General features: G+C 35.1%; 1 protein-coding gene across 2 annotated transcripts in view; it reads right to left on the bottom strand.

The window, feature by feature from the left end:
* Nucleotides 1–23577, bottom strand: part of LOC150095253 (protein phosphatase 1G) — a 167263-nt gene that overhangs the window by 114906 nt on the left and 28780 nt on the right. Inside the window, exons 3-4 of one of the 2 annotated variants that reach the window (XM_090410084.1) lie at nt 16841–17029; nt 5475–6093 (exon numbers count right to left, since the gene is read on the bottom strand). In XM_090410084.1, coding sequence (XP_090266210.1) covers nt 5475–6093; nt 16841–17029 — 808 coding nt within the window. Of the gene's footprint in view, nt 1–5474; nt 6097–16840; nt 17030–23577 lie in introns of both variants that reach the window. The other variant, XM_090410083.1, reaches the window with a different exon arrangement.

The raw sequence follows: 23577 nt of genomic DNA on the forward strand, positions 1-23577 counted from the left end.
ATGTGAAGACAGTTTGATGTCAAATCACATGAATCATCTCCACTGTTATTCATCTATATGGATCACGTTATGAAGGAAAGTGGCATTAAACCTGCCAAAACTTGGAGATGTTAATCTCAGCTCTTTATGCAGATGATTCCTTAACTAAACTGAAGAAGTTAACAAATTTGGCATAAGACCAGAACATTGAAAACATCTGGTACATTCCAAATAAAGACCAAGTAAATTATTTCATGTATTTATGCACAATTTTTAGTGAAGATAGCAAATAAATATGGAAATAGACAAGAGTCAGGCTTGTATGGTGGGGAGTCAAATAAATAAATAAATTTATATGGAATAAAAGAAAAATTAATCAAAACATTTAACTATATACCACACAGCATTCAAACAATTAACTTTTAACTTAATTATAACTTAAATATAATAAAACAGACAAGAAATCTGAGTTCTGAGAAAAATCGAGAGAGTAAACAGATGGCATCAACAATAGAATAATTTTAAAAATGAAGTCATTAAAAAAGAGCTTGAAATTGTTAGTATTCAGGAATGTGAGCAGAGCTAATCTGTATGGGCATTTAACGAAATAGAAGGTTACTTGGTTAAACTACAGAATAAGATGTGAATAAATTATATTCTTGGTTTAATCCTTTACCTGAGTGTAAGCAAACAAAGCCTGTGTGTGCGAGTGGGAAGTTTCTTCACAGCTAGGCTACTTGTATATAGAGACTAATGACTTCACATCACTTGCCTTAGTATCCCATAATGCATAGTGACATATTTTTGGGTGCATATAATGTTAAGCATTATGGGATATGACTCCTACATTCCTTCAACTTTAATCTCTCTTTGGGGTCTGGCTCCCACCAATGAGACCTCAATACAGGTCAAAACCAGTCTGAGTAGTTGTCCTTCCCATATTACTTAGCATTATGGGATACCAATGCAAGTGATGTGAAGTCATTAGCCTCTATATACAAGTACCCCAGCTGTGAAAAAACTTTAACATGCAATTTTCTTACACTCTGATAAAGTATTAAACCAAGAATATAATTTTTGGCATCTTTAACTTATAGAAAAGATTAGGTTAGCAAAAACAGGTGTCTGATGCTAGGAAAAGACCCAGAGGAAGACCTAGGTCAATTAATGAAATTACAAGTACCATACAACAATGAAATATAAGATCTGACAATGCTGGAGATAACAGATAAATCTGGAAGAAACTTGTAGACAGGATGTTAATAACAACAAACTTCATCTAGTACTATTACAGAATCCTGCATCCCCATTAGGATGTGTTAATTTGATGATGAAATCCTCCATGTTGGCTTCCAAATAACAGTTATTACTCCATTCTGGAATTTGACTGAATCTAACCATTATGGTTAAATTCCTTTCTGAAGTGAAAGAGAAAAAGGTTTCTTGATTCAAGTTTCCCTATAGTCAATAGTCATCACTCTTAAAAAGAACTGCTTTTAGTGAAAAAGGTGTTAGAAAATGACTTCCGTTATAGAGGATATCTGAACCCAAGAGTCTTGACTACGAAAGTGATACATGGTGGAAGTTGTATTTTTAAAACTCTCTGATAACTGAGGCCATATTATGTCATCTTATTTCACCTTCTCCTTAGGTGTTAGACTTCCATATAACACTAACTCATCTTACTTGATAACCTTTTATAAATGTTCTTCACATTCTAAATAGGATTTGTAAACCAGATCTTCCCAACTAAAGAGTATCCCTGTTACCAACTGAGCTAGAGAGGATTTCTATTAAATATATCTTTCAAATCAACATGTTAATATAAGTTAATATAATAAAAAAGAGGGTGCTTAAGGATCAAAGCTGTATAACTGAGAGAAGACCTCCACATAGCCTTTAAAGGAATGCGAAGAACCGACCAGGGATTCTGACTTAATGTCCAATCCTCACCTTCTCGTGGTGCATCCTGTTGGGTATCTACTTGGATACTGAACGAACAAGGATGGGCTGGCAATTTGGGATTTAGCCGACCAAATTGTATTCTTATTGGTTAAACCAAAATAAAAAATGACGGTACAACACTACAAAATTTCAAGCCGCTGGGGCGTCGCCCAGTTAAACAAGGCCCCCGTTGTTTTCGCCAGGGAATCAGGGCAAACTGCGAAAAGTCAGCTACTGGAACAAATCTGAAAACGCATCCCAACCCAACATCACCAGAGTAAAGATCGGTACTATCAACATAAGAAGCCTGAATGGCAAAGAAATGGAGCTAGCTGAGGAATTAGATAAGTACCAGATCGACATAATAGGGGTGACTGAAACAAAAAAGACAAAAACTGGTGAGATCTTTCTGAGCAATAAATACAAAATGTTATATTCAAGCAATGACAATCAAGGAAAAGATGGAGTAACCGTAGTATTCAACATTAAATACGAGGCTAATCTTCTTGAATGGCAGGCAATTTCAAGTAGTGATGTGGGCAAATATCAGAATGGGGAACTGGACAATGAGACTTATTTGTGCCTATGGTTCCACAGAAGGTTCTCCTAAGGTGAGGAATTTTTTGAGGCTTTAGAAAAAGCAACTGACACAATGAAAAACGAAAAGTTGGTTCTTGTTGGGGATCTGAATAGCAGAGTAGGAAATGATTGTCAGACATACAAAAATATTTTGGGAAAATTTGAAGAAAAGAGCAAAGCTAATAATAATCGCAAATATCTGTTGGATTTCTGCTCAGGACATGGACTGGTCGTTACTAACACCATGTTCCAACATAAAAATGTGCACAAATTCACATGGAGAGAAGAGGCAAGGAATAAGAAAAATCTCATTGACTGTGTTATTGTTGATAGTGATGTTTTCTTCCTGGTGCAGGACGCCAGAGTGTACAGAGGATTTGAAATTGGAAGCGATCACTATTTAGTCTTGAGCAGGATAAAATTGAATTTCATATTGAAAAGAATAACATGTAAGAAAGTTTTAAAGCGAATAAAAGTTGAGCAGCTCTCAGATGTGAACTGTAGACTACAATACACAAAGATTATTGAAGAAAAAATGAAAGGGTTTAAGAACATTAACCAAACCTTGGAGATTCAGTGGCAAGCATTAAAGAAAACCTAGAGAGTTTCCTGCCAGAGAGGCATGTGGTGAGATTGTCTGCATGGATAGAAAAATCAGAACTCCATGGTGGACACAGGAAGTTAAAGAGGCAGTGAAGGAAAAGAAGAAAGCATATCAAAAGTTCCTGACAAATAAGTCAGCTTGTGCTCTTAGAGAATACAGAGACAAATGCAAGAATGCTAAACACTGTGTAAAACTAGCTAAACAAAAGTCATGGGAGGACTTTGGCAAGAATATAGAAAATAAATATCAAGAAGGTAGCAAAATATTCTGGAGGTTGTTGAAGAAGCTTAGGACAGGGGGAAAGAGTGCTGAAAACGGAGTTAGAGATGATAAAGGTGACAAGAAAAAGGAAGAAAAAGATATCCTTGAAGTATGGAGTAATTACTTTGAAAAACTGCTAAATGAAACAAGCAGTGATGACAGCCCAGTGGTAAAAAACACTGACCAGACATGCAGTCAGGAATACATATCCATACTTGAAGTAGAAAAAGCCATCAAGTTCTTAAAATGTGGAAAGGCAGCAGGAGTAGATGATATTCGACCAGAAATGCTGAAGTATGGTGGCTGCAATGTATAGTTCAGAAAGCCTGGACAGAGGGATGAATTCCTGATGATTGGAGTAGAGCTCTCATAGTACGCATATATAAAAAGGGAAATAAAACTCAATGTGAGATTATAGAGGTATTTCCCTAATGAATGTTCCTGGCAAGATCTATGCAAGTATACTTGAGTAATGATTGAGAAGAATTGTGGAAGAAAAGCTTGGTGAAGAACAAGCTGGATTCAGGCAAAATAGAGGCTGTCAGGATCAGATTTTCACTTTACAACAAATAGTCGAGAAAGCATGGGAATATAACAAAGATCTGTATTTAAGTTTTGTAGATTTGGAAAAGGCATATGACAAGGTGCCAAGAGAGAAGCTATTCAATACACTACAGTTATATGGTGTCAATGGGGCATTATATCAAGCAATACTTAGTCTTTATTTGAGTTGTAAGTCAGCAATTAGAATTGAAGGAAGTACAGGAAGATGGTTTAATGTTAAATCTGTTGTGAGATGAGACAAGGATGTACATTATCCCCTCTGTTATTCATTATCTATATGAATCACATTATGAAGGAAAGTGATATTAAACATGATATCAAAATTGGAGATGTTAATATCTGATCTTTGCTTTATGCGGATGATGTTATACTTCTAAATAAATCCGCTACACGTCTGCAAGATTCTCTGACTAACTTGAATAACTGTTGTAATAGATATGATATGAAGGTCAGCAATAAAAAGACAAAGACAATGAAAATAGGCAGAATCATTGAAAATGTCAGCTGTGTTGTGAATGGAGAACCTGTGGAACAAGTAAAACATTTCAGCTACTTAGGCACGATTTTTACTGAAGATGGTAAATTCAATATAGAAACAGACCACAGAATCAGCAAAGCTGGTATGGTGGGAAGTCGAATGTATAAATTCATATTGAATAAGAGAGAAATTAGTCGGAACACTAAATTAGCTGTATACAAGATAGTACTCAAACCAGTTTTAACTTATGGATCTGAGAGCTGGGTCAGAAGGAAAACACTTCACCAAAGACTAGAGACCGCAGATATGAGAGTCCTGAGAAAGATTATAGGCGTGAACAGATGGCATCAATGGCAATATCATATTAAAAACGAGGATGTTAGGAAAGAACTTGACATTGTCAGCATCCAGGAATGCGTTAGCAGAGCTAATCTCAGGTGGTATGGTCACTTAAATAGAATGGGAGAGGAAAGATTAGCAAAACAAGTGTTCTCTGCCAGGTTGGCAGCAAAACGACCCAGAGGAAGACCAAGATATAGGTGGATTGATACGGTACAAAGTGCCTTAGACGATAGAAATATAAGATCTGATAATGTTGGAGTCTTGACAAGTAACAGACTGATTTGGAGGAAAATTGTAGATAGGAAGTTAGTAATGATATAATTTTTTCATGTAGTACTATCATATCCTGTACACCCCTTGAGGGTACATGGGAGGAATTTGATGATGATGTTAATATAATAAACAGAATAAAAACTCACAAATATACATTTTGAAAATTACATCCGAGTTTAATGAAGAGAAGTGTAATTTAATAATAATTTAATATATACAAAGAAGTAAAACAAATTATTCTAAACTAGATGCAACACACACACAGTACACCTTTTATAAAAAGGAAACACATATTAAAAAAGAGCAATAAGTCAATTACATCTAGCAAAAAAGCAAGATTTCTATTCTATCAGAAAAAAACTAATCATGATAACACATAACTGAGTAGAGAATATTTTAGAGTTAGCTCATTAATTGTTGACAAAGTAAAATATACATATATAAATATACCTTTCTGATTCACCATAGTCTTCATCACTGTCTTCTGAGCTATCTGAAGAATCTAAGTTCATTTTAAGTGCATTCTTGCCTTTTACTGAATCTTCTAATTCTCCTGTATGAGAACTAGATGGACCTTTTTCTTCAGTAGATTCACTGCATGTAACAATGTCACATTCCTTCTGCAATAATTTGCCTTCTTCAGAATTACTTCCCTCTTTTTCAAATCCTTCCACATTTTCACAAGGATCTTTTGTTATACTATTACACTTTTTATGTTTTTTTGAACTTTGAGATTTTTGATGTGATAAATCTGAATCATCTACTGTTGAATCACAAGTGTGTTTTTCACTATCATCTGAACTATTCTCCTCACCATTCATTAGCCTGTCTGATTTATCTAAATCATCATGAGATGTGGTTTCACAATTTTCATCATCATCATCCTCATCACCTGAGCTGTCACCCATAGCATCTTTCTTGGCACGCAACATTGGTGACCTAGGTTTTTCATTATGAAAATGTTTTAAATGTGGAGCTACCTTAAGTGGTACTGATTCCTCTTGATAACGAGCTAAGAGTTCATCCAGTGGCATTTTGGCTTCTTGATTAAGAAGTTCGTTATCTTCATCTTCTGAAAGACATTTAATCATTATTATAGAAACATATAATGACTTACTTTACTTCAAAATTGTTAACACACTTCAAAATCCTGCTTATTTTTTTTTTTTTAATTTCACAGACATGATTACCAATCTTTCCCCCTTCGTTTATGTGTCTGGCTCAATGATTAATTGCGGCAAAGTAACTTAGCTTTTTCAACAGTTAATCCTATCAGCATATTATGGCTGTCAGTTGTGTGTGTTCTTCAAGATAGTTTCCTTGTTTGAAGGATGAATCCCCCTATCCCCAAGCTTCAGGGAGGAATAACTATGACCTCTATGAGAGCAAAACTAACTTATCTTCAATTGAAAAGCCCTGTTAAAGATTCTTTGTATATTCTAGACAGGATTTGAACCTAGTTGTTTCCAACCAACAAGCATTGCTGAAACTAAGCTGAGGAGACTAATACCAATCTTTTTGGCGTAACTATTAATATTGAAACAGCTGATCAGACCAATCAACCTCTTCTACAATAAGGCAAAATCTTTAGGGCAAGGTGCTTAGATTATCCAGTCCTTATCTCACCTACAGTAATAATGTGATATAAGTCTACATCCTATTTGTGAGCAAGACTATCTTAAAAATAAAGTATTTATGTTGATTAAAATTACAGCTGAAACATAGCCATAGTTGTATAGGGATGAAAAACCCAGTTCCTGAAGCAAAAACCCTTGGCATCTCTACACACCTTTCCTATTAGTGAAAGATGACTACATGCATTACAGGAAACATCTTTTAAATTATATGCATGATGTAATATTTTATGTTAAAGCAGTATGTTTTAACAATAGATGTTTTCCATCATATTTTTTGATATTAATGAGTTACTACCTCACTAATTTTTGAGTAAATTTAATTTTCCTTTTAAGGCGAGTCAAGGAAAATATCTGTGGATCCATGGGGAAACCTGCCATCCCTGTCTTAGAGCTATATGTATACAGAAATATAGGACTTAATTATTATTGATGTCACTAATAGCTTAACCCAATACTACAAAAGGACAAAACCTAATTATTTATATGCCAATATTTCACTAATTTCAACTAGCATCTTCACAACACAAAGTACCAGTCAGAAATATGTAGCCACAATAACCAAGTATTTAGTAGAACTATTCAAAGCATAAGGAAAACCATAGAGGCTAAAAAGGAGACTAGAAATGGAAGTAATCTTAGCTGCTTGATTGAAGGTGATCTAATTAGACCTAAATTTTGGGTAACTGATTGCAGCTAGCATTAAGAAATTAAATTACACTTATACTTCATTACTTCTGTAGATTCCTAAAATATTTATTTAGATTGTAAATGGTTTTTACACATTATTGTTGCTTTCTTCTGTGTGAAGGTACACGAGAGGGTCTCCAATTAGTCTGCTAGAACTGATTTGCCTGTTACTAATAAAAGTAGCAAACGTATTTCATGTATTCTTCAAAGCAGATGTTAAAAGTTCTTCCTTGCAAGCACATGGCACTTCATATACTCCACAGTGATTTTTAAGGTTGTAGATCATAACTAACGTAATTCCTTGCTATGCATTCTCATATTGTTGATTCTTACATTGTGAGCTGCTAAATGCATCAGACAATACAAATGTTGGTCTTTGTGAAAGATGACTATTTTTGTGTGTCTACTTTTTTCTTGCTATTCTTAAATTAAACACTTATTCTGTCAGCCTTACCTCTCACATTGTTTTTAAGTAATCATACCACCTTAAATTGGCACACGTTCATGGATGCTAATTATTTCATTTGCTTTTCTAATATTTATCTTCTTTTTTTATATTGTTCTGCCATTGATGCTCTGTTCTCTCTCTAACTTTCTTCAGAATTCTCACATTTGTGATATCTGGTCTACAATAACTGTTTAATTTATTACCAATCTTGGATCCATGTTAACAATAGCTAGAACTTTGTGTACACCTCTAGTTTGCTCTTTTAGTTAAATTTATTCATCAGACTCCCTGCCATTCTACACTTGCTATGCTTTTATTTATTTCCATACTTAATATGCTTTTTAAGGTTTAAATCATCTTCACTAAAATTTATGCTCAAAAATAAGATGTTTTACTTGTTCTGGAGTTCACTGAGAATGCAATCAGTGAATTCCTTGTTCCAACCCATTTTCATAGATTTATTATTTTATTCTTGGTATCGTAGATTATCATACCCAGTTTGTTAGAGCATTTATTCAAGTTAGTTAATGAGTCAAGATTTGTTATGGATTTGCTATATTTATTTTATATTTTATAAAATGTAATTTTATATTTCATGAAATATAAAATTATTAGGAGTATGAAGTAGAGAACTAAGCTGAATATCTATGATTCTGATATCAGATATTTTGCCACTTACCCTTGTAACATAATTCATCTAATCATGAACAGTGGATATAACAAACCTTGCAAAATATCTGATTTTATATCCTTCATTTCTGAATGTCAATTGGAGAAAGTATAAACTATATTTCATTGTATAATGTCCATTTAAAGCATATAACTTTAGTTTTTGAATAGCATTTCACTCAGTTTATTATGTGGCATCTCAAGATCTTTAAACCTTAAAATATCCTGGATTCCCATGATTTTTCAACTATATATTTTAAAGTAAAAACTGGGTCTTAACAATCCTTATTTGGTCTGAATACAGCCTGTGCTTCTGCAAGCTCTTTGCAACAATTTTTCTTAGCCTCTTCTCAAGTATGCTTTCTCCAGTCATCTGAATTATGCAGTGTAGACATTAAAATTTGTAAACTACTGTTTTGTCATACCAGTTATTTGTAAAATAACTGGTATGACAGAAACTGTCAGATCAGGCAGATCAAATTTCTCTATTTCTTTATATCCTCCCAAATTCTTCCAACACTGTGCCAGTTCTTTCTCTTTTCTAGATCTTCTCTTATCTAGTCTCTCCACATTTTCAGGTCTTCTTCTTGGTCTCTCATCCTCAAATTTCATTTCATAGATTATTATTTCTAAGTTTATTCTCATTAGATGTCCAAACCACTTCAAGCAAGAGTACTTAAGCATTTCCTTAACATATTTTAGCCCTAAATTATTTTAATGTCAACATTTCTTTTGTCTTCCCTTGTTTTTGCCAACATGGTTCTTAAAAGGGAAATAAGTAACAACCTTTGTTAATCAAAAGATTGCATTTAAGTGGGACCTCACTGTTCCAAAGTATTTACACTGTTAAAAAAAAATTTGACCTAGTGAATTCCTCCATTATCTCCTGGTCTAAACACTAGAAAGTATACTTCCCAGATACTTCAAGTTTTTACTACTCTTCAAATCTTGCCCATTGAGTCTAATGCCATTAATGTTTACATTTATCTACAAAATGATGGATTTTACCATTTAAATCTGCTGGCTTTGATTCCTTTGTTTCTTTTTAGCTTCAATAAATCTGCTGCTGCTTGCTGAGCCTGTTGCAGCTTCTGCACACTAGGTAAGGGCAAACACCTGAGAGAAGGCAGACTCCTGTTGCAAGAGATTGGGGGGGGGGATCATCCCTAACCCTCAAAATATTCTAATAGCATTGGAGGAAAGAACAAGAAGAAAAAAAAAAGCAAGAAGAGTGGAAACCAGTTTACAGATAATATAAGAGATGCATATTACATGAAGTAAGGCATGGCCAGCATCAGGGACTTGCATTTTGTCACTCCCATATTCACTAAAGTGAATCCTTGAGGTCAAATTTGTATACTATACCTCATTTGAGCACTGTCAATCAAATATCACTACTCCAGATCATTTTCTACATTTGATTTCTAATATATCCTAACAGTTCTAATAATTTCTAACAGATCCTGGAAAAGTGGAAGAAAGAGGTATGAGACTGAGCAGAAATAAGACAGAGTACATGTGTTGCAAAGTGGATGGCAGCCAGGAGACAGATCTGGAGCTGAAAGGAAATGTCATCAGGAAAGTTAGGGACTTCAGATACTTAGGTTCAACAGTGAAAGAGGAGGGAGAAAGAGAAGGAAGTGGGATGCAGGATACAAACGGGATGGAGGAACTGGAGAGAGATGTTGGAGTGCCATGATAAGAGGGTGCCAATCAATCTGAAAGACAAAATCTATAGGACATTAGTGAGGCCAGCTATGATGTATACTATGGAAACTAGCCCTGAGGAAAAATAACATCAGCAGGATGGAAGTAGAAGAGATGAGAATGCTTAGGTGGATGTGTGGTGTGACCAGAAAGGATCGTCTGAGAAATGACTATGTGAGGGGAACAGTAAAAGTTACGAACTTAGGAGCGAAGATATATGAGGCAAGGTTGAGATGGTTTGGTCATGTGATGAGGAGGGAGGATGAGTATGTGGGAAGAAAGGTCATGCAGATGGATGTGCAGGGAGGCGGAAGCACAGGCAGCCAAAGAAGAGGTGGATGGAGCTGGTGGAGGAGGATCTGAGGGTGAAGAAGTCGGATGTGGTTACAGCCCAAGACAGGAGGATGTGGAGGAGACTCACTGAGAACAGCGACCCTACTTAAGTAGGACAAGCTGCAGAAGAAGAAGATTTCTAATAAATCCTAACAGTGAATATTTGTGAATACATTCCACATGGATATTTTCTACCAATGTTTAAGAATTTCGAAAAACAATTACTACAGATATTCAGAATATCCATATCTTCACTCATTCTCTAATTCAACCTTTATCATCAACTCATTTTTGTGTTTTTTCCACTTCTAAGCTTTTTCAATAGGTTTGAGATCAATCTACTAACTTCATATTTTAAGTATTCCAATGACTTCTTAGTTACTTCTATATATAAACTTTCTTATAGCTATATCTATATTCTTGAAGGACACATGCTGGCTTATTCACCACAAACTTTAGTTATGCATTCTAATTTTTGTTGGACTGTACCTAACTTCTTGAGTCCATCACAAAGTTCTTATTTTTCTGTCTTGCCCTAATGATCGTACTTGAAATATTGTCAAAATATCAGCTATTTTAATTAAAAGTTAATATTTTTATATCAACTTTGCTCTTGGTCTCTTGAAAATGTTCTTTTTATGTAATCCAGTCTGTGTAAAGGATGGAGTCTGACTTAACTAAAATGAACAATGGCTGCTTGTATGAAGACCTCATTAGCACTTATGAAGTGCAGTAATCTACATTAATCCAACCTTCAAAACAACCCTTCAATTAAGTAACCTTTGTATATAAACTGATTTCTGGTATAGCACCACATAATTGCATTTCAATTATCGAACTATTCAATTAACAAAATGGAAAATTGTCTTCCCAATGTGGTTGGTTACAGGATGAATATAATTTAGTTATGATGTTCTGCCAAGAATAGTGAAGGGGAGTGATTTTTTTTATTCTAAGCATTATATAAGTAACCAGTAAATAACTGAGTTGATGTTGTCAAGTGCAGTATTACTAGAAAAAATGTTCTTAACCCAGTGTTTTAATAATGTAGATACTTTATTGGTCCTTGGTGATTGTTTACGTATCTATCTACATAAACATGTAGGTAGATATATACGTGTTTCAACAAGAACAATGACCCTACAAACACAGTGTTTCACTAGTGTTTGTAGGGTCAGGGGATCCCACATAATTTTTTTTTATTTTTTAAATAAAGGACATGGTGGTGTAGCCTATGAGAATAGAAAGTCACCTAGTAAATTACTTGCTAAGTCCATAGTCTCACTGCCCAATATACTGGGCAAAGAAAAAGGGAGTGGGCAGTTTGGTGATTATTAATCTACCTACCTACCTGTGTGTGTGTGGTTCCTATAGTAGAATATGACATTAAATCAGGCAGACATAACTAAAGCACCTAAGGAAGACTACAGTTTCACTTCTATGACAAAAGAATTTCTGGATACTAGTTGCTTAAATATGCCAAAATCAAATGCAGTTTTTGACACATGAAGCCAAATAGAATACATCAACATAGCACAGCTAATCTGAAGGTGTGAATATGACTGTTGAGGACTTTGCTTTCTACTCTTAAGTGCTGACTGTAGAAACTATCTGAATGGGAGAAGAATGAATTCATGGCAGTGCAATTTAAATCTTTGTATATTTTTTCTCCACAAAAACTGAATTCTAAAATAATCAGCAGCACAAACAGTTTAAACAATTCAAAAATATCAGGAAGAGAAGTGCACTAGTAATTGCAAGGTGCATTTGTGAAAACAGAAACAGTCAGTCACAGCTAATCGTTATGTGTGAATTTAAGATAATCTTACTGTTATTATTTTTATGATATGCAATTTCATTCTGTGAGATGAAGAGACAAGGTTTAGCTTGCGTAAGATATGGCCATACCTAATGATTGTTGGCAACACTGACAGCTGAATCAAATTCATTATCAATACATAATTTACAAATTAGACATATGTCTATAGGATATGACAAAGTTATGATTTTGACTGATGATTAAAACAAACTGTTAGGAGCAGCAATGATAACCGACCACAAAATGATCACAAAGTAGTAGCCAGTAGTTAGGTTTTTTTTTTTTTTTTTTTTTTTTATGTGACTCACACCCACAAAAAATTTGTAAACCTAAATTTGTGAGAGGTTAAGGAGCACAGCTTGGAAACCTTCCTCCCGAGACCAAATATGGATCTCTCAAGCCACTTCCTGCTTCAGACCTCCAAATAAAAAAGTGTTGTTCTCACATTGGGAGATGAAATTCATCTTCCACCTAAAGACAATTACAAACATCCATGTCAGGACTCAAACCTGCAGCCTGGTTGGAGAGTGAATATGTTAACCACTCAGTCCACCAAATTGTGTGCACTGTGAGGTTTTCAAATTTATCTATGATAGTTTTAACCATCTTTTCTTATCTGTTCTAAGGACAAACTCTTTCACATTTCAGAGTATACAAAATAATAATGCCCGCAATTTCATATATTTTGGACAGATAAAAACTAAAAATTTCCTTGAGGGAAATAAGAAAAACAGATGTCACCATCATTACACAGATCAGATGGAATAAAACAAACATCTTATACAGAACCATTACAAAGCAGATGAAATAAAGCAAATACAGCAAGGCCTTACAAATCTAAAAGGTTATTTTATGCAATTAGCAGCATTGAACTTCTCTTAATCTCAAAAACTATGGCTGCATTAAGTTAACCAAAATTTGGGTGACTTATTATTCCATGACAAACTAGGAAGCCAAAGTCACCTAACCGACTTTCATCTCAGAATGCTCTCATATGACTAATTCTTTCTTCCATTAAAATTTGAATAAGTCCACTCTATGCTTAGTTATATTATATTAGTTATATTGTCCATGTTTCTGATTGGAACTTAAATATGCTGATTTGAAAAAATACATAATTTACTAAAATTACTGTGAACTGCAATGATTGCAATAAATCCTTTACACCCACAACAATTAATGCAAAATAAGTCAAAATGTTAAGCTGAAACTTAAAAGGCACATTAAAACCATAATCACTGCCAGTTAGGATCCATCACTTATCTTAGGATGTCTGCGACTGGAAATATACTTCCCTCCAAATTTTTCTTGTGATGTATAAATGCTAAAGTATTATTTTTAACTGATAAGATGGTAATGTCATGGTGATTAATTCTGTATTTGTTTAGAATCCGTGTTAGAGGCTTAAGTGCTGTGAGGACATCATGTTGGAGGTTTAATGGATTGTATACAGCAATCAGAAAGGATTAAAACAGAATTTAATACTTCCTATATTTCGTCTCAGTCACTGAGACTTCAGGAATTACAAAAAAACTAATGTAACATATACACAAATAACACACAATACTACGTCCAATCATGAGGGTGACACTAAAGTCCTACCTAGGTGGAGCGCCCTCTAAGGGCAGTTGTAGGTGGCTTGGAATGTAAGGTGGGATTTCTGATGATAAGTGTTTCCCAAATCTTAGGAAGCTTAATGCAACTGTATTTATTAAGATTTGGTTGATTTCTGAGAGCTACTGCCGATTCCAAAAATAGTCTCTCTATTTTGAATTTGCTGTGGTGGAGCATAGTGGTTTTTTCCCCATGAGATCCTGTGGGATGTATCCAAAAATGGTCAGCCAGGCCTGACTGACCATAGTCGTGGTTGCAGATGTATGACTTGTGTTCCTCCAGGTGGATGGTTGCTGATCTGCCTGTCTGTCCAAAGTATGCCACCTTACAGGAACAGGGTACTTTATAAACTCCAAGCACTGAGAGAGGAGGGAGCTGATCTTTTGTAGAACAGTGATCTCTGCTATACTTAACCCTGAACTTTGGTCTATTCTCTCTGTCATTTCAGAAGCTTCAGCATAGAAAGAATTTCAGAAAATAAAAAATAAACATATCAAGAAATATAACAACCTGTGTAAAGTGCAACTGCAAATTCAATTGCTCCAGACAGTAGTTAACCTATCTTCCAAAAGGCTCAACGACGATGTCGCCAGTGCCCTAAGCCTCGGCCACAATTTCGCGGTCGCTCCAAAAGGAGTGCCGGTGCTTGATGTAATGTTTAACATCGAACACGGGATCTATTGCTTACCGCCAGAGATAGCAAATAATATCAGACTTGACGTCGCTAACATCCTCGCCCAGTCTTCGCCTCCAAAAAGTAATTTATCGTCTGCCCAACAGGTAAGGGTAATGCCATGGAATACAATTGAAAAATGGAAATTATCCTCTGAGATCGCTCTACCTACATCCTGCTAGAACACGACCCCACAAAAACAAAAGTTAAAAAATTAAAAAACTTACTTAAAAAAGTATCTTCCTGGCCCCCGGACATCACGAAAAACTCAAACCTTTCTGTTCCCCTCCCAAACATACGGTTTACCAAAAATCCGCAAACCCAATTCCCCACTAAGACCTATAGTAGATATCACTAACGCACCCTGCTACAAACTGTCAAAACAGCTGGCCAAATCTCTGACCCCCCCCTCACTGGACTTTCCATATCCTATATAAAAAATTCAACCCATTTTAAAACTCTCATAGAAAATTTAACCTTAAATAACACAGACATATTGGTAAGCTTTGACATCATTGTTTACAAACATTCCCTTAATCCTTAGCACTCTTAGAAAACGTTTTTCCTTCTGATATCTTAGATCTCTTTTCCTTTGCCATCAATTCTGGTTATTTTTCTTGGAAGAACAAAATCTACAAGCAGATAGAGGGAACAGCCATGGGTTCCCCCCCCCTTGCCAATTTTATATGGAAGATTTTGAAAAACAAGCCATAAACTCAGCCCCTCTCAAACCTTCTATCTAGCTAAGATATGTAGATGATGTGTTCTATTTGTCCTCATGGCCCAGACACATTAGACTCCTTCGTCAGCCACCTCAACAGCCTACATCTAAGAATCCAGTTTACGATGGAAAAGGAAAAGAACAATTGTTTACCCTTCCTAGACACTTTAGTTACAATCCTTCCTAACAGTACACTTTCCTTCACTGTATATAGAAAACAAACGCACACAGTCAGATACATTCACAAACTCTCCGACCACCACCCTACTCAACAATATGGCATCATTAAAACTCTAACCAAGAGAGCTCACAATCTTTGTTCCAGTGGAACCGTCCTTACAACTGAGCTTGACCACATGCGCAACACTTTCTTCTCCGATGGCTACAGCGATCACAGTATTAAAAAAAATATTCAATTCCTCCCCCATTCCCTGGTCTTCTCTTCAGAATGAGTTTAGAAATGCCATCACCATACCCTACATCCATGGCACATCCGAAAAAATAGCCGAGATTTTAAAAAAGTATAACCTACACACAGCATTTAAGCCCCACTGCAAACTTGCTACCCTTATCCGTTCTACGAAAGATCAGCTCCCTCCTCTCTCTCAGTGCTTGGAGTTTATAAAGTACCCTGTTCCTGTAAGCTGGCATACTTTGGACAGACAGGCAGATCAGCAACACAAGTCATACATCTGCAACCACGACTATGGTCAGTCAGGCCTGGCTGACCATGTCTTGGATACAACCCACAGGATCTCATGGAAAAAAAAACACCATGCTCCACCACAGACTATTTTTGGAATCAGCAGCAGCAGTTCTCAGAAATCAACCAAATCTTAATAAATACAGTTGCATTAAGCTTCCTAAGATTTGGGAAACACTTATCATCAGAAATTCAACCTTACATTCCAGGCCACCTACAACTGCCCTTAGAGGACGCTCCACCTAGGTAGGACTTTAGTGTCACCCACATGGTTGGACTTAGTATTGTGTGTTATTTGTGTATATGTTACATTAGTTTTTTTGTAATTCCTGAAGATTTCTCAGTGACTGACATGAAATATAGGAAGTATTAAATTCTGTTTTAATCCTTTCTGATTGCTGTATACAATCCATTAAGCCTCCAACATGGTATGTTTATTTTTATTTAAATAAAAGAATAAATTTATAGTACAAGAATTATATTATACAGGCTTTATCTGTATACGCCTACCTACATAACAATTTTTTTCTCATGGTTTAAACACAGTCTTTACTTTTAAGTTGATGCAATAAAATATAATTGATTAATTAGAATTATTAAAGCAATCTGAAATGGATATATAAAATCTAATGGCTAAAACTACTCTGGAGTTTTAGCCATTTAGCTGGTTGTTTCCCAAACATTGTTACTCAAGCAAAAATACATGGGTGAAAAAAAGTTAAAAAAAAATATATATGACAGCAATTAGGAATTTTTTTTTTTTCCTAGATGAGGAGATAACAACAAATATGTTTTGTTTCCTTACCTGAATCAGAAGTGTCACTTAAATCTGCTAAATGCTTTAGTTCATTTATTACAGATGGTTCTGTAAGAGTATTATCAAACTCCAGAAAAGCATCTTCTAATGCCTTCACCACATTACCTTTTTTGTACTCTGATATATCAAGAAGGAAGTTTGGGAAATGAAGAGAACAATACTTTGCTACCTCAGCACCTAAAACAAAAATTAGCAATACTGATTTAGCATTATATAGAAATCAAGCAAAATTAGCATATGATTAACATTATATTTTATAGCAACTGTTAAATAACTAGCACTAGATCCGATCTACTTAGTAGAATCCTACTGCATATTGAAATCATTTTATATACAGGGTGTTCGGGATAAATTTGACAGTTTCGTAAGGAAAAAGAAAATCTTCTTTGTATCTATTAAATTTAATGAATTGACAAAAAAACATTACAGGCAGAGTTAATTACAATACTATCAACAAGATTTACTCAAAATAACCACCATTAGCATCGATCACAGCTTCAATTCTGCTTCGGAACCTCGAACAAGCTGATGCTACAGTCTCCCTGGGAAGGGCCGCAAAAACTGTTTTAATTTTATCCATTAACTGGGCTTTTGTATTACTGGAAGTGCGATTGGTGTCTTTTTCAACTGTGCCCCATACAAAATAATCCATGGGGTTAAGGTCTGGGGAGTTTGGAGGCCAAACATTTGGACTGGTGAAGTCGTAGAAATTTTCAGACAACCATTTTTGACTTTTCCCAGAGGTGTGGCAAGGGGCCGAATCCTGCTGCCATACATACGGCCTACCATTGGCTACCCTTGTTATCCAGGGCTTGACTACAGTTAGCAACTCCACGAACAAAGCCCGAATTCCAATGCCAGGGTTCTTCAACACCTGTTCCTGCAGATTTGCGAGGAATTCTGCTGTACGAACGCAATCAGATCGTCTGCTAGGGATCTTTCTTCTTGCTACATCCTCGTAGTCACCATTGCAAGTCTCTAGTTCATGCCTGATTGTTTTTACTGTATTCAGGGAGCATTGGGCAGCAGTCGTAATATCCTTATTTTGATGGCGGGCACGAATCATCATGATACAAGTTATTCTCTTCCATGATTCAGGTGGGTTCCAGCTATCCATCCTTTCTGACATCTTGTATATGAATGAAGAAGGGTCCAAACTTTTAAATGAAGAGAAGTGTGTGTTAATACATGTAACTTACGGAAAAATATAATTAATTATAAATATGTCAAATTTATCCCGAACACCCTGTATATTGGCTACTTATTTTCTAGTGATTAAAATTATGATATTTATGTACTCAAAAGTTAAGATCATTTGTTAATGATTGATTTCTATTAAAAATAAAATATTCTAAGCACTAAGTAGTTATTTAAGAAAAAATGTGCAGCATTAAAAAACTTTGAAACTTCTAATCACTCCTACCTTTTCTGACCGTCTTGCTTTGCTTTTAGAGATCTCGTAACCTCATATCCACCTCTAGTAAATTTCAATAAAAGAAAAGCAGTTCCTGAGAAAACCTACGTTGGCTATCACCACTATATTAAGTGGCTGACCTGTTTAGTCACATGATACTTATGACTGGATAAGCCAAAGATGATGCAGAAAAAAAGAAAAAAAAAAAAAAACTTGGTTTGAATTAAGCAATACTATTAAATCTTCATCATTCTGTATAATGGGGACAAAGTTCGTATTAAAGTTATGCATTTCAACGACAGTTTTGTTTTAACTTCTCATTTTCAGCATCCTGAAATTGTTATGTGCAACCAATGGAAATTATTTTTGCTTTTGCTTTTCCCCATTAGAAGCTGTTACATCAGAAGTGGAGGTGACCATTATCCAGCATATACAACCTCAAAGGGCATAGAGGATATTATAATACAGCACAACAATTAAGATATTAGCTTCCTATCAACAATTTTCTTCCAAGTTGGTCTATTATTTATAGTATACAATAGGATCAGAGCTACTTCCACATTCTTGAATAACAATAATGTCAAGAGGTTTTTTGAAGAAAAAAAAAATATATGGCCTTTCATTTTTAATACGATTTTGCCATTAATGCCATCTGTTAACTTCTCATTCAGACTGTGAACTCCAAATCTCGAATCAGTCATGTCTAATCTAGTTATCAGATCCATATGTCAAAAGTAGTTTGAATAATGTAGCAACATAATACCTTTGGATAATGCTAGTATAATATTTTCTAAGAATTAGAGAATACCATGTGGGAACATGTTGAAATAATTGGCGTCACTGAACAAGTGAAAGTATACTAAATAACTATAAGAACCTATATTCCAGCAACAATGATCAGATAAGAAAGAAGTAGCTATATATTCAGTACTAAACATGAGTTTAATGCTGAATATTATAGCACTTAAATAGCAGGCAATAATAAATAGAGTGATATGAGCAAACATCAGAAATGAGAATTAATGAATCACTTGTCTATGGCTCCACAGAAGATTCTACTAAGGGGGATGATGTGAAGGAATTTTGAGTCTTTATAGAAAGCACTCAACATAAAAGGAAAAAGGTAGTTCTTGTTGGGGATCTTAAAAAAAGCATAGTAGAAAAATAACACCACATTGGAGAAAAGAGACATGTTAATAATAACAGTAAATGTCTGCTGATTTCTATTTATTATTATTATTATTATTTGACACCTCCAGGGAGTCCAAAGACTCATCGAGGGAGGGCACCTACTCTATAACTCTCCGTCTCCACCACTCAGCCTCATCCACCAACTGCATCATCTACACCATATACTGTCCCCCACCACCACTAGTATTTTCACAGACAATCACAAACATCCATGCCTACGGCAGGATTCGAACCTGAGGCCTTTTGGCTGGAGAGCAGATACTCTAACCACTCGACCAACCAGGCTGGCATTTAAGATGTACTACTTATCACAAACAACATTCAATACGATGTGCACGAATTCAAATGCACAGAAGATATAAGAAATAAGAATCCTATCAAGTACGTTATTGCTAATCATAATATCTTCAATTGTTCAGGACACAAGTATACCAAGATTTGGAATAGCAAGTGATCCCCATTTAGTTTTTAGCAGGATGAAATTGAATATCACGCTTAAAAGGAAAGTATGTAAAAAAGTTTTAAAAGAAAAGTTAATCAGCTTTCGGAGTTGAAGTTGAGACTCAAATATAAAAATATTATTCAAGAAAGAAAAGAACATGAAAACAGGAGCCAAACCTTGGAGACTCAGAGTCAGAAGACAGTGGCTCAGCCAAGGAGGCATCTGGTGAAAGTAGATGCATGGATAGAAAAATTCAAACTTTATAGTGAACTGAACAACTAAGAGAAGTCCTGGAAAAGGAGGAAGTTCCTAGAAAGTAAGCCATTATGTGATCTGAGAGAATGCAGATAAATGTTAAGTTATCTGCAAAAACAAGTATTTAGTAACACCACAGCAAACAAAGGTGGCAAAACATACTGGAGACTATTGGAAAAAAAAAAAAAAAAAAATTCAAAATAAAGGAAACTACTGTAAAGGGAATAAAAGATGATAAAGGTAACATAGAGGGGTCGATTAAGGATCAAAGCCAAATAACTGGGAAGTGACCTCCACATCGCCTTTCAGGAATGCAGAGAACCAACTGGGGGCTTCTGACCTAATCTCCACCTTCACATGGTGTGCCCTGTTAACCAAATGGTACTTTTTATTGGCTTAAAACATAAATGCATATAATGGCACATGATGAGATTTCATGCTGGCTGGGGTGTCCCATTTAAACAAGGCCCCCCCCCCACTATTTTCATCAGGGAACCAGGGCAGACAGTGAAAAGTCAGCTACTGGAACAAGCTCCAACTCAATATCTAGAAGATGAATAAATTCAACATCAGATGAATTAAAGATAGGAACTATCAATATGAGGAGTATTAATGAAAGGAAATTGAACTTGCAGAAGAATTGGAAAAGTAATATATGTACATAATTGGCATTACTGAGACAAAGAAGACAAAAACAGGTGAGATATTACTAAATAATAAGCATAAGATGCTATTTTCAGGCAATAATGATCAAGGAAAGGAAGGAGTAGTGATAGCATTCAACACAGAACACGAAGATAAACTTCTTGATTGGAAAGCAGTTTCAAGTAGTTATGTGGGCAAACTTCAAAATCAGGAAATGGACAATGAAACTTATTTGTGCCTATGGTCCAACAGAGGGTTCCTTCTCCCTTAGAAAAGGGAGAAATGGAGAGGAGTGTTTTGAGTCATTAGAACAGGTAGCTAACATAAGAAAAATGAAAAAAGTAGTCCTTGTTAGAGACCTGAACAGCAGAGTAGGAAATCAATCTCACCAGGCATAAACAAATGTTTTGGGAAAATTTGGAGAAAAGGGCAAAGCTAATAATAATGGTAGGGATTTGCTGGACTTCTGCTCAGGACACGGACTAGTCACTAACACCATGTTTCAACATAAGGATGTGCACAAGTTCACATGGAGAGAAGACAGAAGAAATAAGAAAAACCTCATCGATTACGTCATCATTGATAGTGATATCATAAAGCTGGTTCAGGATACAAGAGTGTACAGAGGATTCAAAATTGGGAGTTACCATTACTTAGTACTAAGCAGTATAAAATGAATATCACAATGAAAACAACAACATGTAAGAAAGTTTTAAAAAGAATTAAAATTGAGCAGCTTTTACAGGTAAATTGCAGACTCAACTACAATTTGTGTGTGGATTAATATGGAATTTAATATGGAATAAGAGAGAAATTAGCCAAAACACCAAACTAGCAGTATACAAGACTGTGTTTAAACCAGTTTTTTAAAGTATGGATCTGAGAGTTGGGTTAGAAATAAAACACTTGATCAGAGACTAGAGATACAGATATGAGGATTCTGAGAAAAATTAAGAGTGAACCGATGGAATCAATGGCAGAATTATATTAAAAATGAAGATATTAGAAAGAAAGTTGACATTATTTGTATTCAAGAATGTGTCAGCAGAGCTAATCCAAGGTGGTTTGGCCACTTAAATAGAATGGGTGAGAAAAGGTTAGCAAAACAGGTGTTTAATGCCAAGATGGCAAGAAAAAGACCCAAAGGAAGACCGAGGTCTAGGTGGATTGATTTAGTTAGAAGAACGGAATGTTGGATATGACAATATAGGAGTGCTTACAAGTAATAAACTAATTTGGAGGAAAATTGTGGATAGGAGATTAATATGTAAACTTAATCATGTAGTGCTGTCATAGTAATGTGAACCCCTTGGGGGTATATATCAGGAAATTGATAATGATGAGGTAAAACAGAATCTGACAATAAAGATATTCTAGATCTACCATAATTACTTTGAAAGGTATTAAATAAGATAAAGAGTGATAGAAATGTGGTGAGAAATATTCAAGAGGGATGTGACTAGGTGCATATATCGATACTGGAACAAACAGCTACCAGAAACCTGAATTGTGGAAAAGATTCTGAAATAGATAATATTCAACCAAAAATTCTATGGTACAAAGATACAATTTTTTACAGTGGCTAAAGTGCATAATTCAGAAGGCCTGGCTGTCGATTAGGTTTCGTTCCAGATGACTGGACTAAACCTGTTACAGTATTACATCTATAAAAAAAGGAAATAAAACTTACCTGAACACTCAACTACTTGAGTGTTCAGGTAAGATTTATGCAATCATGCAATACTTGAGAAGAAGCTAAGAAAAACTGTAAAAGATAAACTTAGGAAAATGACAAGCTAGGTTCATGCCGCATATAGTAAAAATCTGATGACAACCTAAGACAAATGAGAAATCATCAGAATATAACAAAGGCATATGACAATTTTGCCCATGAGAAAAATTGTTGAATGCTATTATACAATACATCAAGCCAAGCTGTACATTGGCAGTATTAAAATGTCAGCAGTCAGAATTGAAAGAAGCATAGGAAGATGGTTTGATGAAAATTAGGTGTGAGACAAGGGTGTATATTATCATCACTGTTATTCATTATCTATATGGATTACGTTATGAAGGAAAATTATATTAAACTTGATAGCAAAACTGGAGATGTTAATTTCAAGCTCCTTACTTGATGCAAATGATGTAACACTATTAAACAAATCCAGTAAGTCTTCAGGATGCCTAAACCGATTTAACAAATATGGCACATAAATCAGAAAATAAAAAGAAAATAGCAAAGGTATGAAATTAGACAGGAACATAAAAAATACTAACTGCATCCTGAGTGAAAAACCTACAGAACAAGTAAAGCTATTTAAGCATACTTTTAAGTGAAAATGGCAAATGAAATGTGGAAATAGACAACAGAATAAGCAAGGCTGGTGTGATGGGGTGGGGTGAATAAATTTATACGGAATAAGAAAGAAATCATTCAAACACTAAAACTTGCAGTATATAAAAGAGTTCAAACCGATTTAACTTAAGTTCTGGGAGCTGGGTTAGAAATAAAATACTGATCAAAGGCAAAAACGAACGTAGATGTAAGGTCTGAGAAAAATTAGAAGACGAACAGATGGCATCAATCACAATCATGTTAACCCTTTAATTAGATGAATGGGGTTTAGCTGACCACATCCATCGTTCAAATTCAAATTCTGACAAAACCGATGATGTTTTGACCCATGCGACTACTTATGTGAGTATTTTGTAATTTTATGCACATTTTCTTATTCTAGTTGCAATGATTACATTTGTTGACATGGTTGTGTAATATAT

The sequence above is a fragment of the Typopeltis vanoorti genome, chromosome 20 (assembly GCF_054136105.1).
Source record: "Typopeltis vanoorti isolate ZY-2024b chromosome 20, IOZ_Tvanoo_1.0, whole genome shotgun sequence".
NCBI classification, from domain to species: domain Eukaryota; kingdom Metazoa; phylum Arthropoda; class Arachnida; order Uropygi; family Thelyphonidae; genus Typopeltis; species Typopeltis vanoorti.